The sequence below is a fragment of the Lagopus leucura genome, unplaced genomic scaffold, assembly GCF_019238085.1.
Source record: "Lagopus leucura isolate 7727_CA_CO unplaced genomic scaffold, USGS_WTPT01 Super-Scaffold_1, whole genome shotgun sequence".
NCBI classification, from domain to species: domain Eukaryota; kingdom Metazoa; phylum Chordata; class Aves; order Galliformes; family Phasianidae; genus Lagopus; species Lagopus leucura.
In genome coordinates, this window is record NW_024962250.1 from 4647138 (window position 1) to 4667495 (window position 20358).

Here is a 20358-nt window from a genome sequence, read left to right on the forward strand (position 1 = left end):
GGAAGACTAATGCCTTTGTACTAGGAGAATCATGTTCTGCTTTTTAATTGTAGAATTATACTGCTTTTCTGGCAAAAGAATGTAGTCACTAAATGGAGCACTGTTAATTGATCAGATCTCCCAAATCTTCTGTTGATCAGTCTATCAGTAGGAGAAATAAGTTTTGTCTTTTGTCATCATATGGTTGCATGGATCATGTACTAAGTACTTGTGGTGTGTTTCCTTTTCTTGATCATGTACTAAGTACCTGTGGTGTGTTTCCTTTTCTTGATGAGGGAAGTGTGTGTACCTCCATTACGTGACGTGCTGTATACAATTTATGTCCATAAATTAGTGCAGTATTTATCAAACTTTCTGAATCCTTAATATCCTTTATGATTCATGTTTCCTCCTGTTATCTTCTCACTCTTTCTAAGGTAGCAATTGTCTGTAATCACTGCATGGAAACCCACTCTGTGTCCCAGGAAGAGCTGCCTTATGGCCAGCAAGCAAGGGCAGTTAACCTACTGGCTAACCAAGGTACTTGCAGTGGCTCCACAGTCCCCCAGTGTCAAAAAACAGTTACTGAAACTTTATTTTTTCCCCAAAGCTCTGACTGTCTTCAGGTTTGTCTCGAGCCCATAGTTTGTGAAACACTTCTTTAGCAGAAGTGGAATTCCTACTTTTGTGTGTACTGATGAATTTCCTGGCCACACAGCTATAGAAGGTGGCAGAAACTAGGTTTGTTGAACCTGGATGTGGTAAAGGTCTGTTCATGGTAGTAGAGGATCTATGTAATTTCATGACAGTGCAAACTCCATATAATCATCTCAGTTACAGCTGCCTTTCTCTCATGTTCCTCTTCAAACAAAATTGTTCTTGTTAAACAACATGGGTGATAGAGATAATGATTTTGGCATATTTGCTTTCAATTTAAGGGGGGGAAAAAAAAAGAAAATATTTCTCCCCTATGCTGTGTGTGTTGTTTCAGTCCTCCTGATGGGTAGTTCAAGGTTGGCTGGTCTTTCCTTGAAATCTGAAGAAGAGTGTACTGGCAATACTGGGGATGTGGTACATCGGTTCTTTAAACAGGGGCCAGAAGACACACACAGTACCTGTGCTACAGTATTCCCCGTATTTCTGTCAGTTCCTTGGTGTGAGCAGTAGGACGCTGCTGGCTCAAAGTCACAGGGAAGGCCCCCCAAAGAGATGGGGTGCTCACCCTGACCCGTTGCAGCTGCAATCCCACTGTGCTGAGCCAACCACAGTGTTTCCTGTGGCATGCCTTGTTGTGTGTGGAGCAGGACAGTGCTGGGGAGATGGGGGAAAAAGCAAAAGTCTGGGGTGGTTGAGACTGAGCTAGAGTGAGGAAGAGGTGAAGAGTCAGCCATGCTAGGCTGTGCTCTCTATTCCTGTCACAGCCACTGTTTGACCTGCTCTCACCTCTGTCTCTCGGTGTAACCTACCTATCATGGTGGTCACTCTCAGATGCAGTTATTATTAAGGATGTGACTGTCACATATCACCCGACGCCTTACAAAGCAAATAAGTAAATGAATATTTGTTGCTTCCCCTGTGCCTCCAGTTGGGAAAAGAAAGGCATGTTGGAGACCTGTCAGGAGGGGCCCGTTGAGCTCCTGTCCCTGCACTTTGGGAATTAGGGCGATGTGAAGTGTCTGGGAAGAAACAACCACCCCTTTCCATAGCCTTCAGCCCTGCTGCTGCTCTCGCAGTGTTCAGAAGGGTCCGTTGGTGGTGTTTGCTGTGAGGCTTTTCTCTTCAGTTTCAAAAGATAGAAGATAAGCAGCTATCACACAGCTAAAGTTGTCTTGCTAGTTAGAGCAGTAAAAAGATACAGAACAGATTTATGTAAAAGGCAGGTAAAACACAGAAGAAAATTCTCCAGAAGGAATTTCTCCTTGTGCTCCATGAGCTGTATTTTAAAAGCAAGCCCAAGTTACAAAACCCTTCCTTCAGAGGAGCCATTTTGACACGGGCCATTTTATTGCCCTGTGGTTCTCTGCTGTTGGTGATGGTCCACCAGTATTAACTGATACTGATAATTACTGATTTCACTGGTGTAAGGTAAGCTTCACTGTGAAACTGGTACAGGTCAGGGTCTTCACTCCAAAAAGCAAATGCACTGAATGCTGGAGGTAGTGCTATCTTTTTATGCGGGTCTACTTTAGCACTGGGGAGAGGTGACCCCCCCTGTATGACAGCCACCTCACACCAAAGCACTGTGTCAGCAGCTCAGCTGTGAATTAGGAAAGTAGGAACAAGCAAGTGTGGGACGTTGCTTTTAGGAAAGAGCTAATCTGACCCTGTAGGAGGAATGTGGCAGCACTTGGACATGCATAAAAGCTTGATGTGACTTGGTGAAATTCAGTGCTGTTGTGGTGCTTCCTGGCAAACTGAGTTTTGTGTGATCCAGGACATTGTAGTGGTTTTGTAAGTGTGTGGCATGGAATTGTTTTAAGGCACTGCTCATCTGAGTGAGTAAATGAGCCCACTGAACATGGCAGGTGTATTTCTCCACTCGAAGTTAAATCCCTGTGCAAGTCTGATGTTGAATTAGGCTTGGAAATGTGAATGATGTCTACCAAAGAATGGAGAAGAAACGTAGAAGAAGGTGAGGGAAATCCTTTGGGAGGGTGGCTGCTCTGCTCCTGTACAGTGGCACCTGGTCCAGGAGAAGATGGGAGCACTTGGTACATAGCACTGTGGCAGCCATTCATGTCTAGGTGTGTGAAGTGGTAATGGTCAAATGTGTTGCACCAGAGTCAGCTCAGGAAGGAAAGAGTGCATGCGTCAGTGAAGTGGGATGTGTGCATGGTCACAATGTGATACCCCATTTTCATTCGTGTTTGATACGGTGCAATAAAATGTAGGGTAGATGAAGATAGATGCAAATGTTCTCATGGGAATTGCATATGTAGGCTTTTAAGATTTACCACTAGTCATGTAAACAGGACAATAACTGCCATAGAGAGCTAACGCCAATTTCTACATGTGTTTGCAGAGCACAGAATTTCTGGGGAAAAAAATGGAAAAGTGAACATTGCACAGCCCCTAAAAGCTCCTAAAACTTTTCCATTACGTCTCAATATCTCATGAACTCTTATGATAGAATAGATAGATAGAATTGGCAGTGCCTAGGTAGCTAAGGGAAGCTTCCTTTTTATGTATATACACATATCTGCACATATGCACGGATGCATTTTGGAGCCTGTCATAAAGAGGGAAAGGAATTTAGAAGGGGAAAAATATAAATTGAAGCCTTTTTTTCCCTTTCCTTTTCTTTTTTTTTTTTTTTTTTCTTTTTTTTCTTTTTTTTCCCCCCCATTTCCCCTGCTGTTGCAAATTGTAGCTTCTGAAAGCTTTGTCCTGACAAAATGAGGACTAAACAGGTGTGTGCTTTAGAAACTTTACCTAACGAGGGTACTGGTGCAAGGCGGTCACACTTTTGTTTTGCTTGGAGTGTTTCATGCTGCTTGCACACAGGAAGGAGAATCAGTTATCCTCAGTTGGTAGCAAAGACACACAGTGTTCCTCCTCATCCATGCCAAAGTTCAAGGACGCCCTGTAATTTCACATGGCCCACATAAAGGGGGGAATTTATTCCTAATTTAAAAACATACAGAAGGGTAAATGCAACAACTGTTTTTTCCTTAGAGCTTGCATAGGAGAATAATTAAAGGCAAGAATCATATTTTATCAGCAATATATTGGTTTGCACGTAGAATTCCTTTGTTGAAAATTACAGAACCAGAGGCCTGATCCTGCTATAAGGGCATTTAATGGCATATTTCCTATTTATTTCAGAAAGAAAGAGCAGACCACAGCTTAACATGTGACAGATAAATCTGCTCCTTTAGAAGGAGGTTGCCTGTTGCTTTTAGGCTCCCAATTTCTGCTTCCTTGCTGTCCTGGGAAAAAAGATGGACACAAATTGTACATATTAGAAGGATAATGGAGAGTTTTTATAAATATAAATATTGTCTTGAACATTGCTGAACCCAAAATATAAAAGATTGGGCCAGTGAATGAAAGTGAAACTGTCTGAGAGCAAAAGTGAAACCAACAGGCAACTTTCACTGTCCAGGCTGTGTGAAATGCAGAGAAGTAAATTCTTAACAGGTGATGCTGAACAGTAAATTTGAATTTTAAAAATTTATTTACTTTTATTAGTGTAAGAAAGTGTAGCTAGTGATCTAGATAAAGATTTCCCCTCCAGCATAGGTGCTTTTCTTGATGGTTATCGCCTTAAAAAGGCAGAATTGATAAGAAATGGCTTCTTTTTTCTTCGTGATGTTAAGGGGCATCCCCTTGTGTCACCCCCTTTCCCCTCTTCATGCCTTGATCCCAAGCTTTGAGTCATTTACACAAGTATGCTGACAGGAGCATGCATCACAGCTGCAGGAAGCTCACCTTGCTTTGCAAAAATGGGTGCCTATAACCTGCACATTTCTGGAGGAGGAGAAAAATATGTAGCTATAAAAATATATGAAAAAGATGGTAGAACGTGTATAATCTGTAAAATACCAAAAAAGAGAGAGGCAGCATAGCAAATGTGAGAAAGAGATGCTTACTTCTTCCTGCTTGGTCTGATAGGATCAGTAGGAGAGAACTGTGCAGAAAAGTGAGCAGAGAGCAAACGCAGCAGCAGCAAAGGGTAAAAAAGAATGAAAAAAAAATAAAAGAAAGCAGGAAGCATGGGGTGTCATAGAGAAAAAGTGAAAATGGAGGGAATGTATGGTTTAGATATGTTAACCTCATGTAAAGTGCTTCCTTGGTTCACTTCTGTCAATGTCTGGGAAACTAGGTGGAAAAACACACGTGGCAACAGTCTTTTAGGATCTAGACAGTATGAGGAGGGGAATATATATGGAAGAAGAAGAGTAAAAGATGGAAGAAAAGATTTCAACATGGGCAGATCTTTCTTTTTGCCTTAAGAGAAAAAAAAAATGCAATTCAGTCATAAATACTACGCTGACCATTGAGGTTTTCTGACCGTGGCTTTCATTGATAATGTTTGTTCAATGACAAACTGAAACAAGGGATTTTGGGAGGATGTAGTATGTCGTGAATTTGTATTCATTATCTTACCTGCTTGTTTTTTTTTTTTTTTTTTTTCTCTCGTATTTGTTCCAAAAGGTGCAGAGGCAAAAAGGGTGTAAAAGTGTTGTACAGACAGTGATTTTAGCTGGTAGCCTTCTTGCAGGTGAAGGGAGGAGATAGAAGCCTCCAGCCTGCAGATCTGTGTAAATTCTGCATTGTAACAAATAAATACGCTGTAACACAAATCCTGGAGAAATGGGTAGAGCAAACACTGCATTTCTCTGGGAAGGTATTCAACTGTTGAAACAGAGGAGGGAAAAGTTGCTCTCGGAAGAAATATGTCAGGATTCTGTCCCTCATATAAATGCCTTAAAAAAAAAAAAAAATTAAAAAAAAAAATCAGATCTCCATCTATGTAAAAATAAGTGATATTTTTTCTGTTTTTCAATATAAGGTCGAGCGATTTGCAGACTAAGTGAGAGATATGAGATAATGAGATACAGCATGCAGCAGTACACAGGCCTCTGAGAACTCAGGAACTGGTTTGGAGGCTCTGGAAGTCCTGCAGAACATGAGGGGGGTGATTTTTAACACGTCTGTCTGACTTACCAAAACAGATTTGATGGCCTCAGTTAGAATGTAACAGGAGTATTTTAAGATGCTTTTCAGCCTAAGAGGTACAAAAGCTTGTGAGGGCCAGACAGTTTGAATGATCAGAAATGGGCCTAAACATTGGAATAATTGTAATGTGTTTTCTCTTATGTTGCAAGGAACGTGGTGCAGCCTCTGCTTCGGACAGGAGGATGTTCGTCCCAGGAGAAGGAGCATCAGTTCTCAGGTAATGTGCTGCTACTTGTGGCATTCCAGGCGGAGAGAAAATAACTTTTCTATTAGGGCTAAATAGTGCCCGACCCTTTGGTCTTTTCGGTTCTGTAGTTTATCGGTGACATTTTGCAGAAGCCTAAAGATTCCTGCTTTATTTTGGGAGAGGTGAGGAGGCCAAGTGTTGTGAGGGAGGGCAGCAAATATGAAGCCCTGCTGAAGCCTGGTCGGTTGCGTGAGAACAGCAGAGCTGACGGTGTTATTTGGGATTTCCCCATTAAAACATGCAAAGGATAGGATGTTACAGAAGGGCTGATGTGTTTGTTAGCTGGGGTGTGTGCTTCAGTTCACCTCGTATTAAAATGCAAAGTGAATTTGAAGTGGATGCTGTAGTTTGTGTTTGGTCAAAGACAGGGCTAAAAAGAAATAATTCTTTCTAATTGTTTGTGGCTTATTTTCTTGTGCTGACAAATATATTTGGTGTGGTCGCAATTAAAAATATTCTGTTTCGATTAAATTGAGGGACGGATACTTGTTTTGGAAGCATGCTGGTTAATTAAACAAGAGTTAGTAAATGGCAAAAAAGCTACAGGCAGGATGCTTTCTGACGATATGCAGTTCCTCGGGGTGAAATTAGTCACTAAGCAAAATTTTCTGATGAGGAAGGAGACGATATTTTGAAGATATTGTATACTTTGTGTGAACTTCTTATACACCAATAGAGAGAGGAGCTGTGTTAAAGTGTTGGTCGTGCTGTTGTGTTGCGTACGGTACCTCGCTTGTTCTTTCTGGTTTGGATTCCTTGTCCAACTCTGATAATTTAGACAAGACAGAAATGTAAATTCTGTTTACCAAATCGGATGTTTGCAGCACTGAAAAAGGAGAGAGATTAAAAATGGTTTGAAGTCTTTAAAATCTGTAATGTTGTTCTGTAGCCTTTCAAAAGGGGGAAAAAAAAATATCAAAATAGCCAAATTTTCACTACCAAAATAATATACAATATCTAAAAATAATATAAATTGCTATTAGAAGGGCTTTGAAATAAACGATACGTTCAAACAGAAAGACAGGGCTTTGCAGTATTTTTCTTCCCAAATTCTCCCTCCTTTTTGGAAAGGCAAATTGGAAGATTTCTTTCAAATATCACGTGAATAAACAAATACAATTGAAATGAAACGTTACGCTCGGTATTTGGTGAAATTTGTTCTCTTCTAAGTATTTAGTTTTTGAACTGCAAGCGCTCTGGAACAGTTCATATCTCAAAGTTTGTGGGGAGAAAATGTTTCAGCATTTTTATTCATACCTGGGGAATCCATTTTAGAAGTCCATTTTCTCTATTTGCAAAATACATTTTTATTAGATCTATGTATTTGGGTTAAGACTTACTTAAAATTACTTAATTAGGTTACACTGAAATTCTAAGTGATTTAAAAAGAAGGATTATGGTAATATGACAAAACATAACACTATTTTCATTGAGATCCTTAAATAAAGCCCTTTTAACATGCCAATTTAAAAAATCTATAAATTTGGGGTGTTGAAACAGTACAAAATATAAAAAGGCCGAACTCGTAGTAAAATATATAATCCTGTACCAGTGCAGGGATTTTGGAACTGTGTCTGGAATATAGGAGGAGGTCATTGACACCTTTGGTTTGTTCTGGGGCATTTCTCTCGCTGTATCATCCTCTGTAAGTCTTTGCTATATATATGTAAAATACTTACAAAATGTTTGTGGCTGTTTGGTAAGGAGAAAATGCAGAGAAAGAGATAACAGTGTAAGTGCGCTGAGCTAGATGGAATCGGTTGTGTTTTCCAAGGAAATTTTGGAAAATCTGCCCAAGAAAAAATTGCTACAAAGAGGGATAAATTCTAAATAATTGTGTTTGTGCTATTTGGAATAGCGTGGCTGCAAATTGTCATTAAAAACCTTCTTGTAAGTCTCGGAAACAGGACAGCAGAAAAAGCCTTTCCAATTGTGCTTTCTGTGGATAAAGTTGTTGGCTCGTAGGCTGATTTTTGGGAGCAAGATATTAAAAAATACACTTAAAAAAAAAAAAAAAAGCTTTATATGAGGTTTTATTATCAGGTTTTTTTTTTTTTTTTTTTTTTTTTTTTTGTATTTTGAGAAAAGGAAAATCCGTGAGTGTTACTTTGCTCTGTATTGTTTATGGTCTAAGGCAAATAATAAATCTGTGGAGGTTTTTTTTTTTTTGTTTTGTTTTGTTTTTTTTTTAAGCAATATTTATGCAAAAAGCCCAACAGTCAGTTTCCTTTAGTTGGTGTCTTAATTTCGGAGACGTAGCAGAACATTTCTGGCTATTTGCGTTTGTTGCAGGGCCGGAGCAGGAGGCAGCCCTGTGTAGTCTGTCAGGCAGCACACGTCTGAGCATATTACAGTTTGTAGCGCTACGAATTAGAGCCGTTGGAGTTGTATTGCGGTACGGTGCTCTTTTAAAAATGCTGGTAGCCGGGCAGGTGTGCGGGACAGGGCTGGACACAGCAGGGGGTGCCGGTGCAGGTGACCCCGTGGCTGTCCCGGTGGGGTGCTGCCGAGAGGGGCCCTGCCGTCCCCTGTGCTGGGCCAACTCGGAGCTGGGTGCCGGGGGCGTGGGTGATTTTTGGCTGGCACCGGGCTGTTTGCGTGCTCGTACCCGGTGCTTGGCATAAGGCAGGAGCTGGGAAGCGCTGCACGTGTGAACAGTACGTGTGCTGGGCACCTGTATGGAGCGTTTGGGAAAGGGGAGAGGGCACGACAGTTCGACGGAGCCTCGCGCTGCTCTCGCTGCAGGAAAACGCAGCGTTCCTGATAACTTTGTTGCAAAGTTTTGGGGGGGCTCGCCTGGCTACTTCCGAGTTAATTCACTCAGCAGCATCAGTGTCGTGAAAACAGTTCGGAACAAAGCAAAAGATGCGGAGGAGGATCCGTCAGCGGTCGTTCGCTAACCGGGGGGAGCGGGCAGTCACCGAGCCCGGTGCGGCCCGCACTGAGCGGCCGGGCTGCTAGGAGCAGAGCCGCGGGCAGAGCACAGCACAGCCGCCAGCGTGGCCGGGCCGGGCCGCTCGGAGCACGGACGGCGGGCCGCACCGCACAGCACCGGGCCGTGCCTTCAGGGCCCGCGGGGAGCAAGGCCCGGTGCCGGCGGCCCGGCCGAGAGGGAGCGGGGTTGGGGGGGGCGGCGAGAGGCCGGCCCGGCCGCGGGGCCAACCCGGCGCCGCAGAGGGTTAACGCGGGCGGCTGGGAGTTGTAGGCGCCGCGGCATGCCGGGAGCTGTCGTAAACGCCGCGCCGCGCCACCGGCATGGCGGCTCGGGAGCTCGGCAGAGGGGGAGCAGAGCCTTCCTTCCCTGTGCTGGGAGTGGGGCTGCCCGGCCCTTCCTCGGCGGCTGCCCGGATCTCGACCGGCTCCGCGGCGGGGCCGGGCGGGGGGCGGCGGGCGGCGGGGGGACGGATCCGAGAAGCTGGCGGGACTCGGCAGTAGGGATGTTTGGTCTGAGGACGAGCTGAGGAGGGAAGCGGCTTGTAAACAAGAGGAGTTAGAGTGAGGAAATGCTGCAGCGCGAAGCTGGGAGACGGCATCGACAGAGGGGAGGCTCGGAACCGTGTGCCGACAAGATGAAGTAAAGCTAAGATTAATGGGATTCGGTGATGCAAATAGAAGGCAACGGCGATCTGTTCAAGTAGAGCTCCCCGGCTTGGCAGTGGATTAGGGGTCGGAGCGGTAGGCAGCAGGATGGCAGCGTGCTGCTGCTGTGAGGGGCTCAGAAAGTACGTGAGTAAAAAGGCCGCCCTCTGGAATGTGCTGCGGGAGGGCCTCCGTCGGCTGTGCAAAACATGGATGTCGGAGTGCATGGCTGCCGAGTCCTTATCTGCAGCCCGGCTGATCGCCCACGTTCAGATAAACGGTTCTGAACAGATGCAGAATAGGGCTGTGGATGTTAAGAAGAATGAAGAGTCTGCTTGCTGGGAGACAGGAAAGTTGTGTGGTTTTTATGTATGGGAGGAAAGGAACTTGCAAGCTCAAGGTTAGCATAAGCAAGCTTAAAGAAAGTGAATGCAGTTCACTGGAAATAGCAAGAAAAGTTCTCACTGTTGTTCTGTAAATGCTCTGGAGAGGTTTCAAATGGGCAAGAAAACTCAATTGCTTTTGAAATAAAGTTTGAAAAATTCAGAAAAGAAGATCAGTGTGTGGCTCTGCAGAGTAGTGGGGAGTTTGGCTCAGGAATCCTGAATGTCCCATCTATTAGTTCAGTGCTCTTGTGACCCAGCAAAATGGACTATGAGATGGATGAGTACTTCTGCAGTGGGCCCATTTTGATACAGCTGTTGTCATCATGCTTTCCTTTTCCATTATTCAAGTGTGTTTTTTTTTTCTTTGGGACCCGTACCAGAAGCAGAGTACTTCAATTATATTCACTGCCAGATGCATCTCATGTGTACGTTCGGCATTATGCTCACAGAATGGAAGCTGTGTTCTTTACCTTGCTCACTTCAACGTGTGAAGTTTCTGTACATTTCCACCCTTATATATCGAATAACTGTTGAGGTGTACTCACACAGCTCTGCAGGACTTTCTGTGCCTGGATGTGCCATTAGTAGAAGTCCTCATGGAACAGCTTTTTAGGAAAACATTTAAATGAAAAACTTGAAGTCTTCTAGGGCAAGGCAATATTGCATTCATGAATGTGTGTACAATCAGCTCCCTTGTGATGTTACCTGAGACCTTATATCTTTCTTCTGCTTTTATTTTTAGTGTCTGTAGTTTTTACATACCACACTTAGTGCAGCATCAAAAAGTTAACAGAAGAACGTTGGCATTACAGAATGTTGCTCTTCAGACCAAGGCTGCCATGGTCCAGGCAGACATTTTAGATTCCTTCCTGGCACCATTGCTATCTGGGAAATCTCCATAACACAGGAAATTAAACAATCATTGCTCAGCCGTCCTTTTTCATTTTTATCTTATAGTCCACAACTGATCCAGGTTATTCAGAGAGGAAAAAAAAAGTGTTATGGAGGTAACATCCCACTCGGTGGTCAGTAGAAAACTAAGTGATCGCATCACTCTCTTCATCAGCGCATGCGTTAAGTGCTTCCAGTGGCTCTTTTTCTAGTTGCTGAAACCGAGTAGTGAATAGATTATAGGGATTAAACTTCTTTCATTCCCCTGGAGGTGAGCAAGTCATGTGAAAATGAAAGGCTTGTTTGGTAGGAGACAGTATGAAAGACTGGGAGTACAAATATATATATATTATCTCTAAATGGCTTCTTGCACACTTTGTCTTTAACAGATGGTAGTATGTGAGCTGCAGATAGAAACTGGAGGCTTACAGGGAAGAAATGTGACTGAACTAAATCTGTGAGTACGGAATGAAACGTGCTTGGTCATTATTGAAACTGGATTCCTGTTTTTCTTTTATTGTAAGTTTGATTTTTCTGAAGAAAAATATACCTGTCCATAGCATATGCTTTCTCTTCTCCTGACCTTTTTGAATTAGAAGGAAGTTGTTGTCTTTCCCACTGTAATGCTGGGAACACAGTACAAGGGCTACAGCAAAGGAAGGTTTTCTGACTTGATGTGCGCAGATCATCCTACAAGGCATTCCACTGCAAAAGGAGGGACTTTCACTGGTGTCACCACTTACTGTCCTCCTCTTGTGCTGATGTTTCCAGGGGGATAGTGTTTCTTACCCCTGAATAGGTGGCCTTCTGCATGGGAGCATTAGTACGGTGTCTTTTGTCTTTTATGTAGTTTACTTCCTCATACTCCAAGAATGAAAAAACAGTCAAAGGAGAGAGGAAATGATAGGGTAGCTCCCTTAGAAGAGCCTCTCCTAGGAAAAAATAGCTCAGAACCCCTAAAATGATCATACAGTTGGTACAAAAGCTGCTGGTTGTTGTTGTTATAGCAGCATCTACAGGAATAGAAATAGCAAGAAGAGAAATAGGAAGGCTGGCATTCCCTCGCTTTCCAACTTGTGAAAATTTTAGGAAGGAAATTTACATATTTTGGAGCTACTATTTCTGCAGTGCCTTCTTATGCAGAAGCTTACCTCGAAATTTAATCAGGCTGTCTTATTAGGTGAAAATACTATCTGTACTCATTTAAGAGTGGTGGTGGTCATTTCTGTCTCAGGTGTTTCTGTGGGAGGAGTTCAAATGATTGCCACCATTCTTAACTGTTGTTAAGGGAGATGGCAGTTTGATTTAAGCTATGAAGGTGTAATGAGTTTTGCTCTCCCACCGTCTTGCACAAAGAAGCACTCAGAGAGGACAGACTTAAGCAGTTTGAGCCAGGCAGTGATCTGCTACCATAAATTCCCCAGTGTTGTATTGCCCTTTGATGCTTCAGTTACAGTCCATGAATGGAAGACTGGAACACATGGATGTCTTTTTGGCATCTGAAGCTGCCGAGTTGCCTGCTTGGGATGTTGGAGAGAGGACCTCCTCCCGTTTCGGCCCCCACATTTATCTGCCTCTTAAGGATGTGCAACAGATTTTCTCTTCTGTCCCTATTAGTGCCGTAGTTAATTCTGTGCCCTGCTGTTTCCTCACATCTAACTATGAGTGACACATCTTGCTTTATGGGCATTCTTTGAAGCATAATTCATGGTTGTGAAATACCGGCAGTGGCCAAGACAGAAAACCTTCTCAGATTCTGGAGGGGCATCCAGTATGTGAATGTTTGAGGAAGCACTGAAGGAACAAGGGCTTTTCTAAAGGATCTGATGACAAAGCTACTCCACTTGAATATGGGAAAACGAAAGTAGTTATGTGGAAGAGATGAAGTGCTGTGTGATTCCTGCCCCAAAGATAGGATCCAGCTGGTGCTAGACAGAGTCTGTCAATGACAGCAGTTGGATTGGGTGGAGGTGGGTGGAGGGCTTGGGCACAGTTTCACACTCAGTACACTCCACAAAAGGATTCAGTGGAAGAGGGATGAGAGTGGTGGCGAAAATGTGGTCATAGATGAGGAGAAAAAGGTTTCTTACCAAACGTAGTCCACCATCTGGGTCTGAAAGTGACTTCATCATGCAAGATGACGCTGTGTGCTGGTAGTGGCATGAGGAACACACATTCCTGAACTTTGTTCATTTTATATGGACAAATATCTGTATCCCTTATCTACAGTTACAAAACTAGATAGCAGAGACATCAAGGATTGAACAATGAGAACACAATATTTTGTTTCTACAGATGATATTTTCAGCTCAAAATCAATACATTTCAATGGGCTGTAGGATTGAGAAAGGTTAATCTTCTATTGCTTCAGCCCGTACTGTGTCTCTTTATTGAAGACGTTCTGTGCTTGGATTTCTGCAGCATGCACAACTACTAGGGTTGTTTTGAAGAAATGCTTGATTTTTAGCACTGTTGGTGATTGAAAAAACAAACCACCAAACTTTCATATGTATGTTTTACTCAAAGTTTTTCCAGTTTTGCATGAGGAGTGGATCTGGAGCCAGGTAATAATCTCATTGTAATAATTTATGAGAACTCTGAACAGGGAATGGAAAAAAAAAAAGGAATTATGAGGTTTAGCAAGAGACAGCAGAGCTCACTTGCTAACTAGGGTGGGAAGAAGTCAAAAATCCCTATATAAAGTACTAGAAGGTTATAGTGCTGTTAATGTTGTTTCTTGTTCTATTTAAAAAGAAATGGAGTGGACCTATTTATAAAGATCAGTGTTTACCTGTATGAGGAATTACAAGCTGTAGACTTGACTAGTTAATATGCAAATAACTGTCTTGCTTTCATTTCTGATCAGCTTCCATTGGTACGTTTATCTAGCGTGATTAGTTGTTGAGAAATACGGGACTTTAATCCCTAAAGCATAAGGGTGTGCTCATGATGCCTCCATTTCTTTTAAGAAACAAGAAGATATGTGCAATTGTAGCACAGTGTGGTAACCTAAGAAGCCTCAATGATTTAGTTTGAAAGACTTGTGTTTCAGGCTTGTGTTTAAAGGTTCCTGTCCTTCTGATAGAAGCTATAGTGAAAGGTGTGAAAATGCAGGGTTAGAGAAACGTTCCAATGAGAAATTGTGCCTGTTTGCTGGTACAGGTGCTTTCAGGAAGGGAAGGGACTACTGATTTTTTGAGTTCTTTTTGCATGAGCCCTGTAAAAGGGATGGAGGAGGTGCCTAAGAAAAGTCTCAGGACTGGGAATCCCAAGCAAGTTAGCTTACTTCAACCTGGAGCTGGGATCCATGTATGAAGAGTCCTGAGAAATGTATTGAACTGTCCATCTGGTTCCTGTAAAGAGTTTTTCACTTTAACTAGGCTTGTCAGATCCCATTCTTATATGCTCTTCTGCATTATACACTGAGGCAGGGTGTCTAATTTGGAGCTTTGGATTTGGGCAAAGAAAAAGTGCGGGGCTCAGCGGTGCAGTAGCCGGGCCCTGTACTGGATCTGGCCTCAAACTGCAGTGTGTGTGAGTAATGGTAACGGAGTCATAAGAACAGAATGACTGTACAGGGGAGAGAGCTGCACTTGACTTGCTAGGGTGAAAAACATATTTGTAAAGGGATTCAATTAGTGTTGGGTACAAGAATGCCACTTAGTGAAACAAGCGACTGTACCTCTTTTTCAGTGGCAGAGAAAAGTGACACATCCTGGATAACCAGCAGTCCCCGTTCCTATTCTCGGTGTCCCTGCAGAGCTGATGGCACCGCAGGCTGGGTTAGTCAGAGCCGAGCGAGGGATGAGTGCCAGCCCCAGTGTGCTGTGCTGCCTGGCCACCCGGCTGCGTGCCCAGCCTGCCAGTGCGGGGGATTCCCGGCTGTGGGGCCTGCAGGGAGGGGCCTTCAGTATTTTGGGAGCGAGGTGGGAGGGAGTGAGCGCGTGTGAGGGGCTGCAGCGTGATCTCACCCAGATGTGGAGCTGCCTAGGAGGTACTTGTGTGCCAGCAAGGTCACAGGAGATCTTGAAAGTAACAATTGGATATCTCTAGTGTTTGGCTGTGCCCTATTCATTCTGGTTTATTTCTCCTTTTTGCCTTCTTTAGACTTCTCCCTGCCTATAGCTCTGCCTCCCTATAGTTCATTTTTATTTGCTGTTTTACTCACACATGTACTTACCCCTTTAGCTTTCCTAACTTCTTTCTCTGTTATCTCTCCTGTGATCTGCCACACAGTTGGGCCACCTTCCATGTGATGGAGCAATGTAGCTAAGCTGTAGGTTGCCTTACGCTTGCAACACTGCAACCCCGAGGGAGATTGCATCTGCAGAGATCTGCCTTCATGCCTGGATTGATAAGTGACGCTGGGGAAGCATCTTGGCAAGGTATTCCCATACATGTGTGTGCATGTTGCTGTGTGAGCTCATTCAAAATGTCCGTCAGCTCTATCAGCTCAGCTGACTGGAGGCTCTTTCAGGCTCTGCAGCAGCTGAGGGAAGTGAGAGCAGGGCTGCAGGGCTAGGGGAAGAGCTGAATGCACCCTCAGAAGGGAGATGCCTGTTCCTAGGAATGTATGATGACCTTAAGCCAGAGATCCAAACCCCCTCGCCTGACCTTCGTTTAATTCTTTCCCTTCCAGTGAGTCGCGCTCCCTGCCTGTGACTCATCCTTGTCTAAATGCAGCCTGCAAGCTCTCAGAGGACTGCCTTTCTCTCTGAACAGAGCAACATAAAAAATAGCAACGCTGTTGAATAACCAGTATTATTTTTTAACACAATTTTTTTGAGGACTGCCTTGCTGTATTTGTGCTTCTCTGTCAAGAGATTTATTGGTTCCCTGAGAGAACAGTGGAGCAGCTTCTGTCGTGACCCACAGCAAGAAGGTAGTTCAGGCATGGGCTCAGGGGCAGCACAGCAGCAGTGCCATGGGCAACAGACATTAAAATAGAAGGTGGTAGGCTCTGACAGAGGCCAGAAAATCTTAGCACCCACGTACGTCCTTCCCCATTTCTGACCTACTGTCCACATCCCTCTGGAAAATGCGGTGGCCATTATGTGGACATGCAGCTGTTCAGCAGGCTGCCCAGCTTCCTTCTTCCAGCTCATGCCTACACTGTGCTGCCCAATGGGCTGTTGTTCTCCACAGAGACCCTGTCTGTCCAATTACCTTCCATCCCGCGCCTGAGCTCTGGTTCTGTCTGTAACTGGGAGCAGATCTCTTACTGAGCCACAGTGGTTTCTCTTTCCAGATGCTGCTGCAGTATCCTGTCTCCTCATCACGTCGCCCTCTGGAAGACAGAAGTGAGAGGGACGATCAGCGGTGCGCTGCTGTCCTGCAGGCAGTTGAAGAACCGCTTTGACAGCTAGCAGGAGAAAACTATGCAATGTAATCACAGCCTGTCTGTGCTCTTTCTAACAATGTACGGTAGCACCCTATTCCCAGTGAGGGGATGCTGTGTCCTCCCTCTGATGATCTGTATTCTTCTCCGTTACTGTAACTAAGCTGTTTCTTTCCCACAGCCATGTGTTCCTGCAGAAATAGCAAGGATACCCCACGCAGATTAAGGTTTACAAATTCAGGAGGGGCTTGGACAGAGCAAAAGGAGAATGAAGTAATTCCAAAATATTTGTACTCCGGCTGATAAAACTAGCAGGAGAGCTAATGTTGTGTGGGGTTTGCTGTAGGGTAGAAGGAAACCCGGGGACAAACTGTCTCCTCTTAGACCTGCTGTAAGTGCTGTATGATAAAGGTAAATTTCCAAACTTAGCCATAAAGCTGCAGGTCAGCCAGCAGGACGGCAGCTTGTCCCAGTTCCCACTGCAGGCTGTATAGAAGCTGCGTGTTGGATCCGATGGGGTTTGAATCCTACCACGAAAACAATGGCTGTTCTCAAGGTCGGGAGCACAGCTTTCTGTTATGTGGTTTTGAATGGAAGAATTATTGTGTATCTATTTATGTAAAATGGAAAATGTAAAAAAAAAATATATATATATATACACACTTTTCTTTAATAAATCTACGAAACGAGTAAACCTTTGTTTCCGTTCAGTGTCTTTGGGTTTGGTCCCCTTTTCACTCAGCGACCCATCGCTGGAACCGCGCCAAGGCCGCGTTCTGAGCAGCGCAGCGCCCGTAGCGCATCGTGCCCGGCTCCGAAAAACGATCCCTGCCCTAAGGGCGCTCTTTGGGGTCCCGCGAATGACGCGGTGGGGGGGGGTGGTAAGGGGGAGAGACGCTGCGCGCGGGCAGGGAAGGGGAGGGGGCCCCGCACCAGGTGCGGAGGCAGCCCGCGAGCGGACGGAGGGGGAAGGGAGAGCCTGGAGACGCGCTCAGGCCCGAGGCGGGGCTACGGCATTTTATGAATGGGCTCATATGACGTCAGGAAGGGCGGGAGGAGAGGTTCCTCTTATCGCCAATCCCGCGGGGCCCTCGGAGCGGAGGGCCAACCGGAGCGCGTCCGCCGCGTGACGGCCATCTCTCGCGGCCAATGGCAGTAAGGGAGCGGTGCCGACCACGTGGGGCGCAGGCCGCAAGTAGTACGGGGGCGTGTGGCCGCGCGCTCCCTCCCCCCTCCCTTCCGGCCGCGCTAGAGGAGGGTGGGCGGGGCCGCCCGCGTTGCCAGGTTACCGCGTGATCGAGCGGCCCTTCAGCCAACGGCAGCGCGGCGGGGGCGGGAGCGGCGGCGGCTGCGGGCCGGCGGTGGCCGGGAGGGTTCAGTCCCGTCACGGCCGCCTCCGCAGGCAGCATGCTGGCTCCCGCCGCGCTGCCGGCCGCCGGCCTGTTCTACTGGGTGGGCGCGTTGGGCGCCCTGTACGCGGTGGTGCTGGGCGCCTTCCGCCTGCTGAGCGGGCTGCGTGTATGGGTGCTGGGCGGCGGCCGCGCCGTGGGGCCCCAGCTGGGCGCATGGGCAGGTGGGTGCGCTCCGCGGGGCGGGGGGGTCCGCGTTCTGTCCGTCTGCGCGTGGGGGAGGCGGTGTCGGGGCGTCGGGGGCGGGAGCGGGGCTTTGAGGGGCAGCGCCGGGATTCGGTGAGGCTGTGGGCGCGCTCGGGACCGCCCCGGTGTCCTCTCGCTCTCCGCTCCCCGGGCTCCGAAGCGCTGCTGAGCGGGGGAGCCGGAGAGCTGTGGGTCCTCGGAGCCCGACCGACGGTTTCCTGCCGCCACTCCGTCCCGGTACTCCGGCGGCGCAGCTCCGGGCAGGGGTGCTGCGAGGAGCCGGCGCGGCCGTAACGCGCGGGGCAGCTCCTGTGCGCGGAGCTGGAAGGGGCCCTGCTCACAACTCGCTTGTCTCTGTACGGCCCCTCCTGAGCGACCACGAGGAGTTGCGAAGTTCTGTGCCGCGGCACAGCGGCTCGGATCGAGGCCGCTCGTAAACCCTCGGGCAGCGGGAAGGCTGGCGTGAGGTTTGTGCAGGTGGTGTGAGAAACTGCGAGCGGTGCCTCTCAGACGGAGTCCTTAGGAAGGCTCTGATATAAACTTTTTTCCTGCCCGCTAGGGCAGCGGGGCAGCCTGCGGGTGCTGATGCGCTGTGGGCCCGCAGCAGTGTGGCGGTGCGGGGCACAAAGGGCCCAGCTAGATCTTATCGTGGTCCCTGCGGCGGCCGAGGAGGATCCATACGTGGGTAGACATCGGGCAGTGAGCACCTGCTCCTGGGAGGCGTGAGCTGATGCTCTGGTCAGATTAGTTATGGTGTGACCGCAGCTAGCTAAGGCCCACGCCTTCCTTCGAGGGAAGTGGAGTGCTGGTTGGTAGTGTGGCTGGGGAGGGCCCCCAGCTCCTCTCTCTGCTGTGCACTGCTGTGCCAGCCCTGTGCCTTCGTGAAGCACATCACATGGAGCTACGTGCTTTGTTGTTCCCCAGCCACGTCTTCAACCAGTGTGGAGCCCTATGAGAGCGTTCTCTGTTAGTGCTGCACCCGATGGCTGCTGACAGAAACGCTTTCTTTCCCGATCTCTGAGTATGGAAGAAGAGGCACACTGGCACAGCTCAGTCCCCACTGCTGTCACTCCCCCTCAGAAGCTCTGCGGGGGCCGCTCACCCCTTCCTGCCTTCCGGCCGTTCTGTGCTTTTGGGACTGATTTATGAGTTCTTTCTTTGTTTTCTGAGCAGACTTGTGGTTGCATGCATGCAATTGGCTGTGTGCTGTGTCTGGTTGCTGGTGCTTAGGAAGAGGGGATGTGAGGAGGAGGAGCTACTTGAGCCGGTATTGTACTCCGGGAAAATGAAGTTTGTGCTTCTTTAAATAGCAACCGTAGTTGCAAAAGGGTTGTTTCTCCACTATGACACAAAGGTTTGTTTGAAGGTCTGCGTGGGGCTGTGCTTTTTTCTTCTCCCCCTGTAGCTCACACTGGCTTGGTTTTGGTTTCTCTTTAGTGACCTGGGTTGAGTGGATGTTGTCCCTGTATGGGATCTCTGGGTGCACCTTGTGAGAATACACTGAACTTTGGGTCAGCTGCTCCACAGCTTTAATTTGCCTCATACATCGATGGCAGAAGCTAAGAATAATATCTTCCTTCTTTGTAAAACAGTTTAGCTAAATAAACCTCGGTAGGAGCGTGGTGCCAGGGAGCCGCTCTGGTGGATGCAGCACAGTGAGGCCTTTGTCCTCCCCTGCTCCAGCCAGGGTGGAGGTTCTGAAGGTGGAGGTTCTGAAGGTGGAGGTTCTGAAGGTGGAGGTTCTGAAGGAAACAGTGCTGAGCTGGGTAGATGTAAATCATCAGCTTTAGGCATTCAAAATACTCCAGTACTCCAAGTCAGAGTGATCATTGATGCCATAAGATTTCTAAAATCTTGGTTGTGTCAATTACTTCATCTTTTTTTCCTCTCTCAAAATGGCAAAGATTTTAATGAGGACATTTAACTGGAAGCCAGGTTTGTTTCAGTGAGGCTCTGAGCACCCTGATCTAGCTGTAGGTGTCCCTGTTCATTGCAGGACAGTTGGGCTAGGTGGCCTTTAGGGGTCCCTTCCCACTCAAATGATTCTATGATTCTAAAACCCCAGTTTTCTTTCAGGCCTCGTGATTCCTTAGGACAACGTGCTCTTCTTCCCCACTGCCTTTGGTACAAACGAGTACAAAATAACGAGCAGACATTTAGTGATTACAAAATGTCTAATAGCAATGATGCTTCCTCATGTGGTGAATACAGCTGTACAGTTGTATTGGGGCCAACAAATGTTTGCAAAGATGAGCTTGCCTTAATTAAGCTTCTTGGAGATTATGCAAAAATAACCAAATGTGGGCAACTTGCTCTAGATTTCTTAAAAAAGTATCTATAAAAGGTCATTAATCAGAGTGGTGCACTCAGCTGCCTCCAATTTTCTATAGGTTGCTTTTAGCCAAAATCCCCACACTCAGCACTGACCCATTCTTTTCCTGCATAAATGCTGAGCAGTAACTTCCTCCATCAGCAGCAAGGATGGGTGAGCACTCTGCCTGCTCTTGCTGGTTTTTTCTTCTTAATGTAGTCCAGGCTTTGGTATGCATAGTCTGACATCTGAAAATAGCGACTTCTGGGGGATCGCTAAGGAAGATGTGGAAGACAGGATTAACTGGGTGCCCAAGCAATGAAGTAGGTGTTGATCTCTCTTAGCAGTTG

General features: G+C 46.4%; 1 protein-coding gene and 1 long non-coding RNA gene across 5 annotated transcripts in view; both read left to right on the forward strand.

Moving 5' to 3' along the window:
- The window catches only part of LOC122179330, a 54659-nt gene extending 38591 nt beyond the window's left edge, over positions 1–16068 (forward strand). For 3 of the 4 annotated variants that reach the window (XR_006178645.1, XR_006178648.1, XR_006178649.1), the window contains 4 exons: positions 5811–5878; positions 11154–11221; positions 15001–15149; positions 16013–16068. This is a non-coding gene — a long non-coding RNA (uncharacterized LOC122179330). Of the gene's footprint in view, positions 1–5810; positions 5879–8246; positions 8304–11153; positions 11222–15000; positions 15150–16012 lie in introns of those variants that run through there. The other variant, XR_006178650.1, reaches the window with a different exon arrangement.
- Positions 16069–17251: 1183 nt separating this feature from the next.
- HSD17B12 (hydroxysteroid 17-beta dehydrogenase 12) overlaps positions 17252–20358 on the forward strand; it is a 76529-nt gene continuing 73422 nt past the window's right edge. Inside the window, 1 exon segment of the mRNA XM_042869905.1 lies at positions 17252–17675. Within this exon segment, the coding sequence (XP_042725839.1) occupies positions 17252–17675 (424 nt within the window).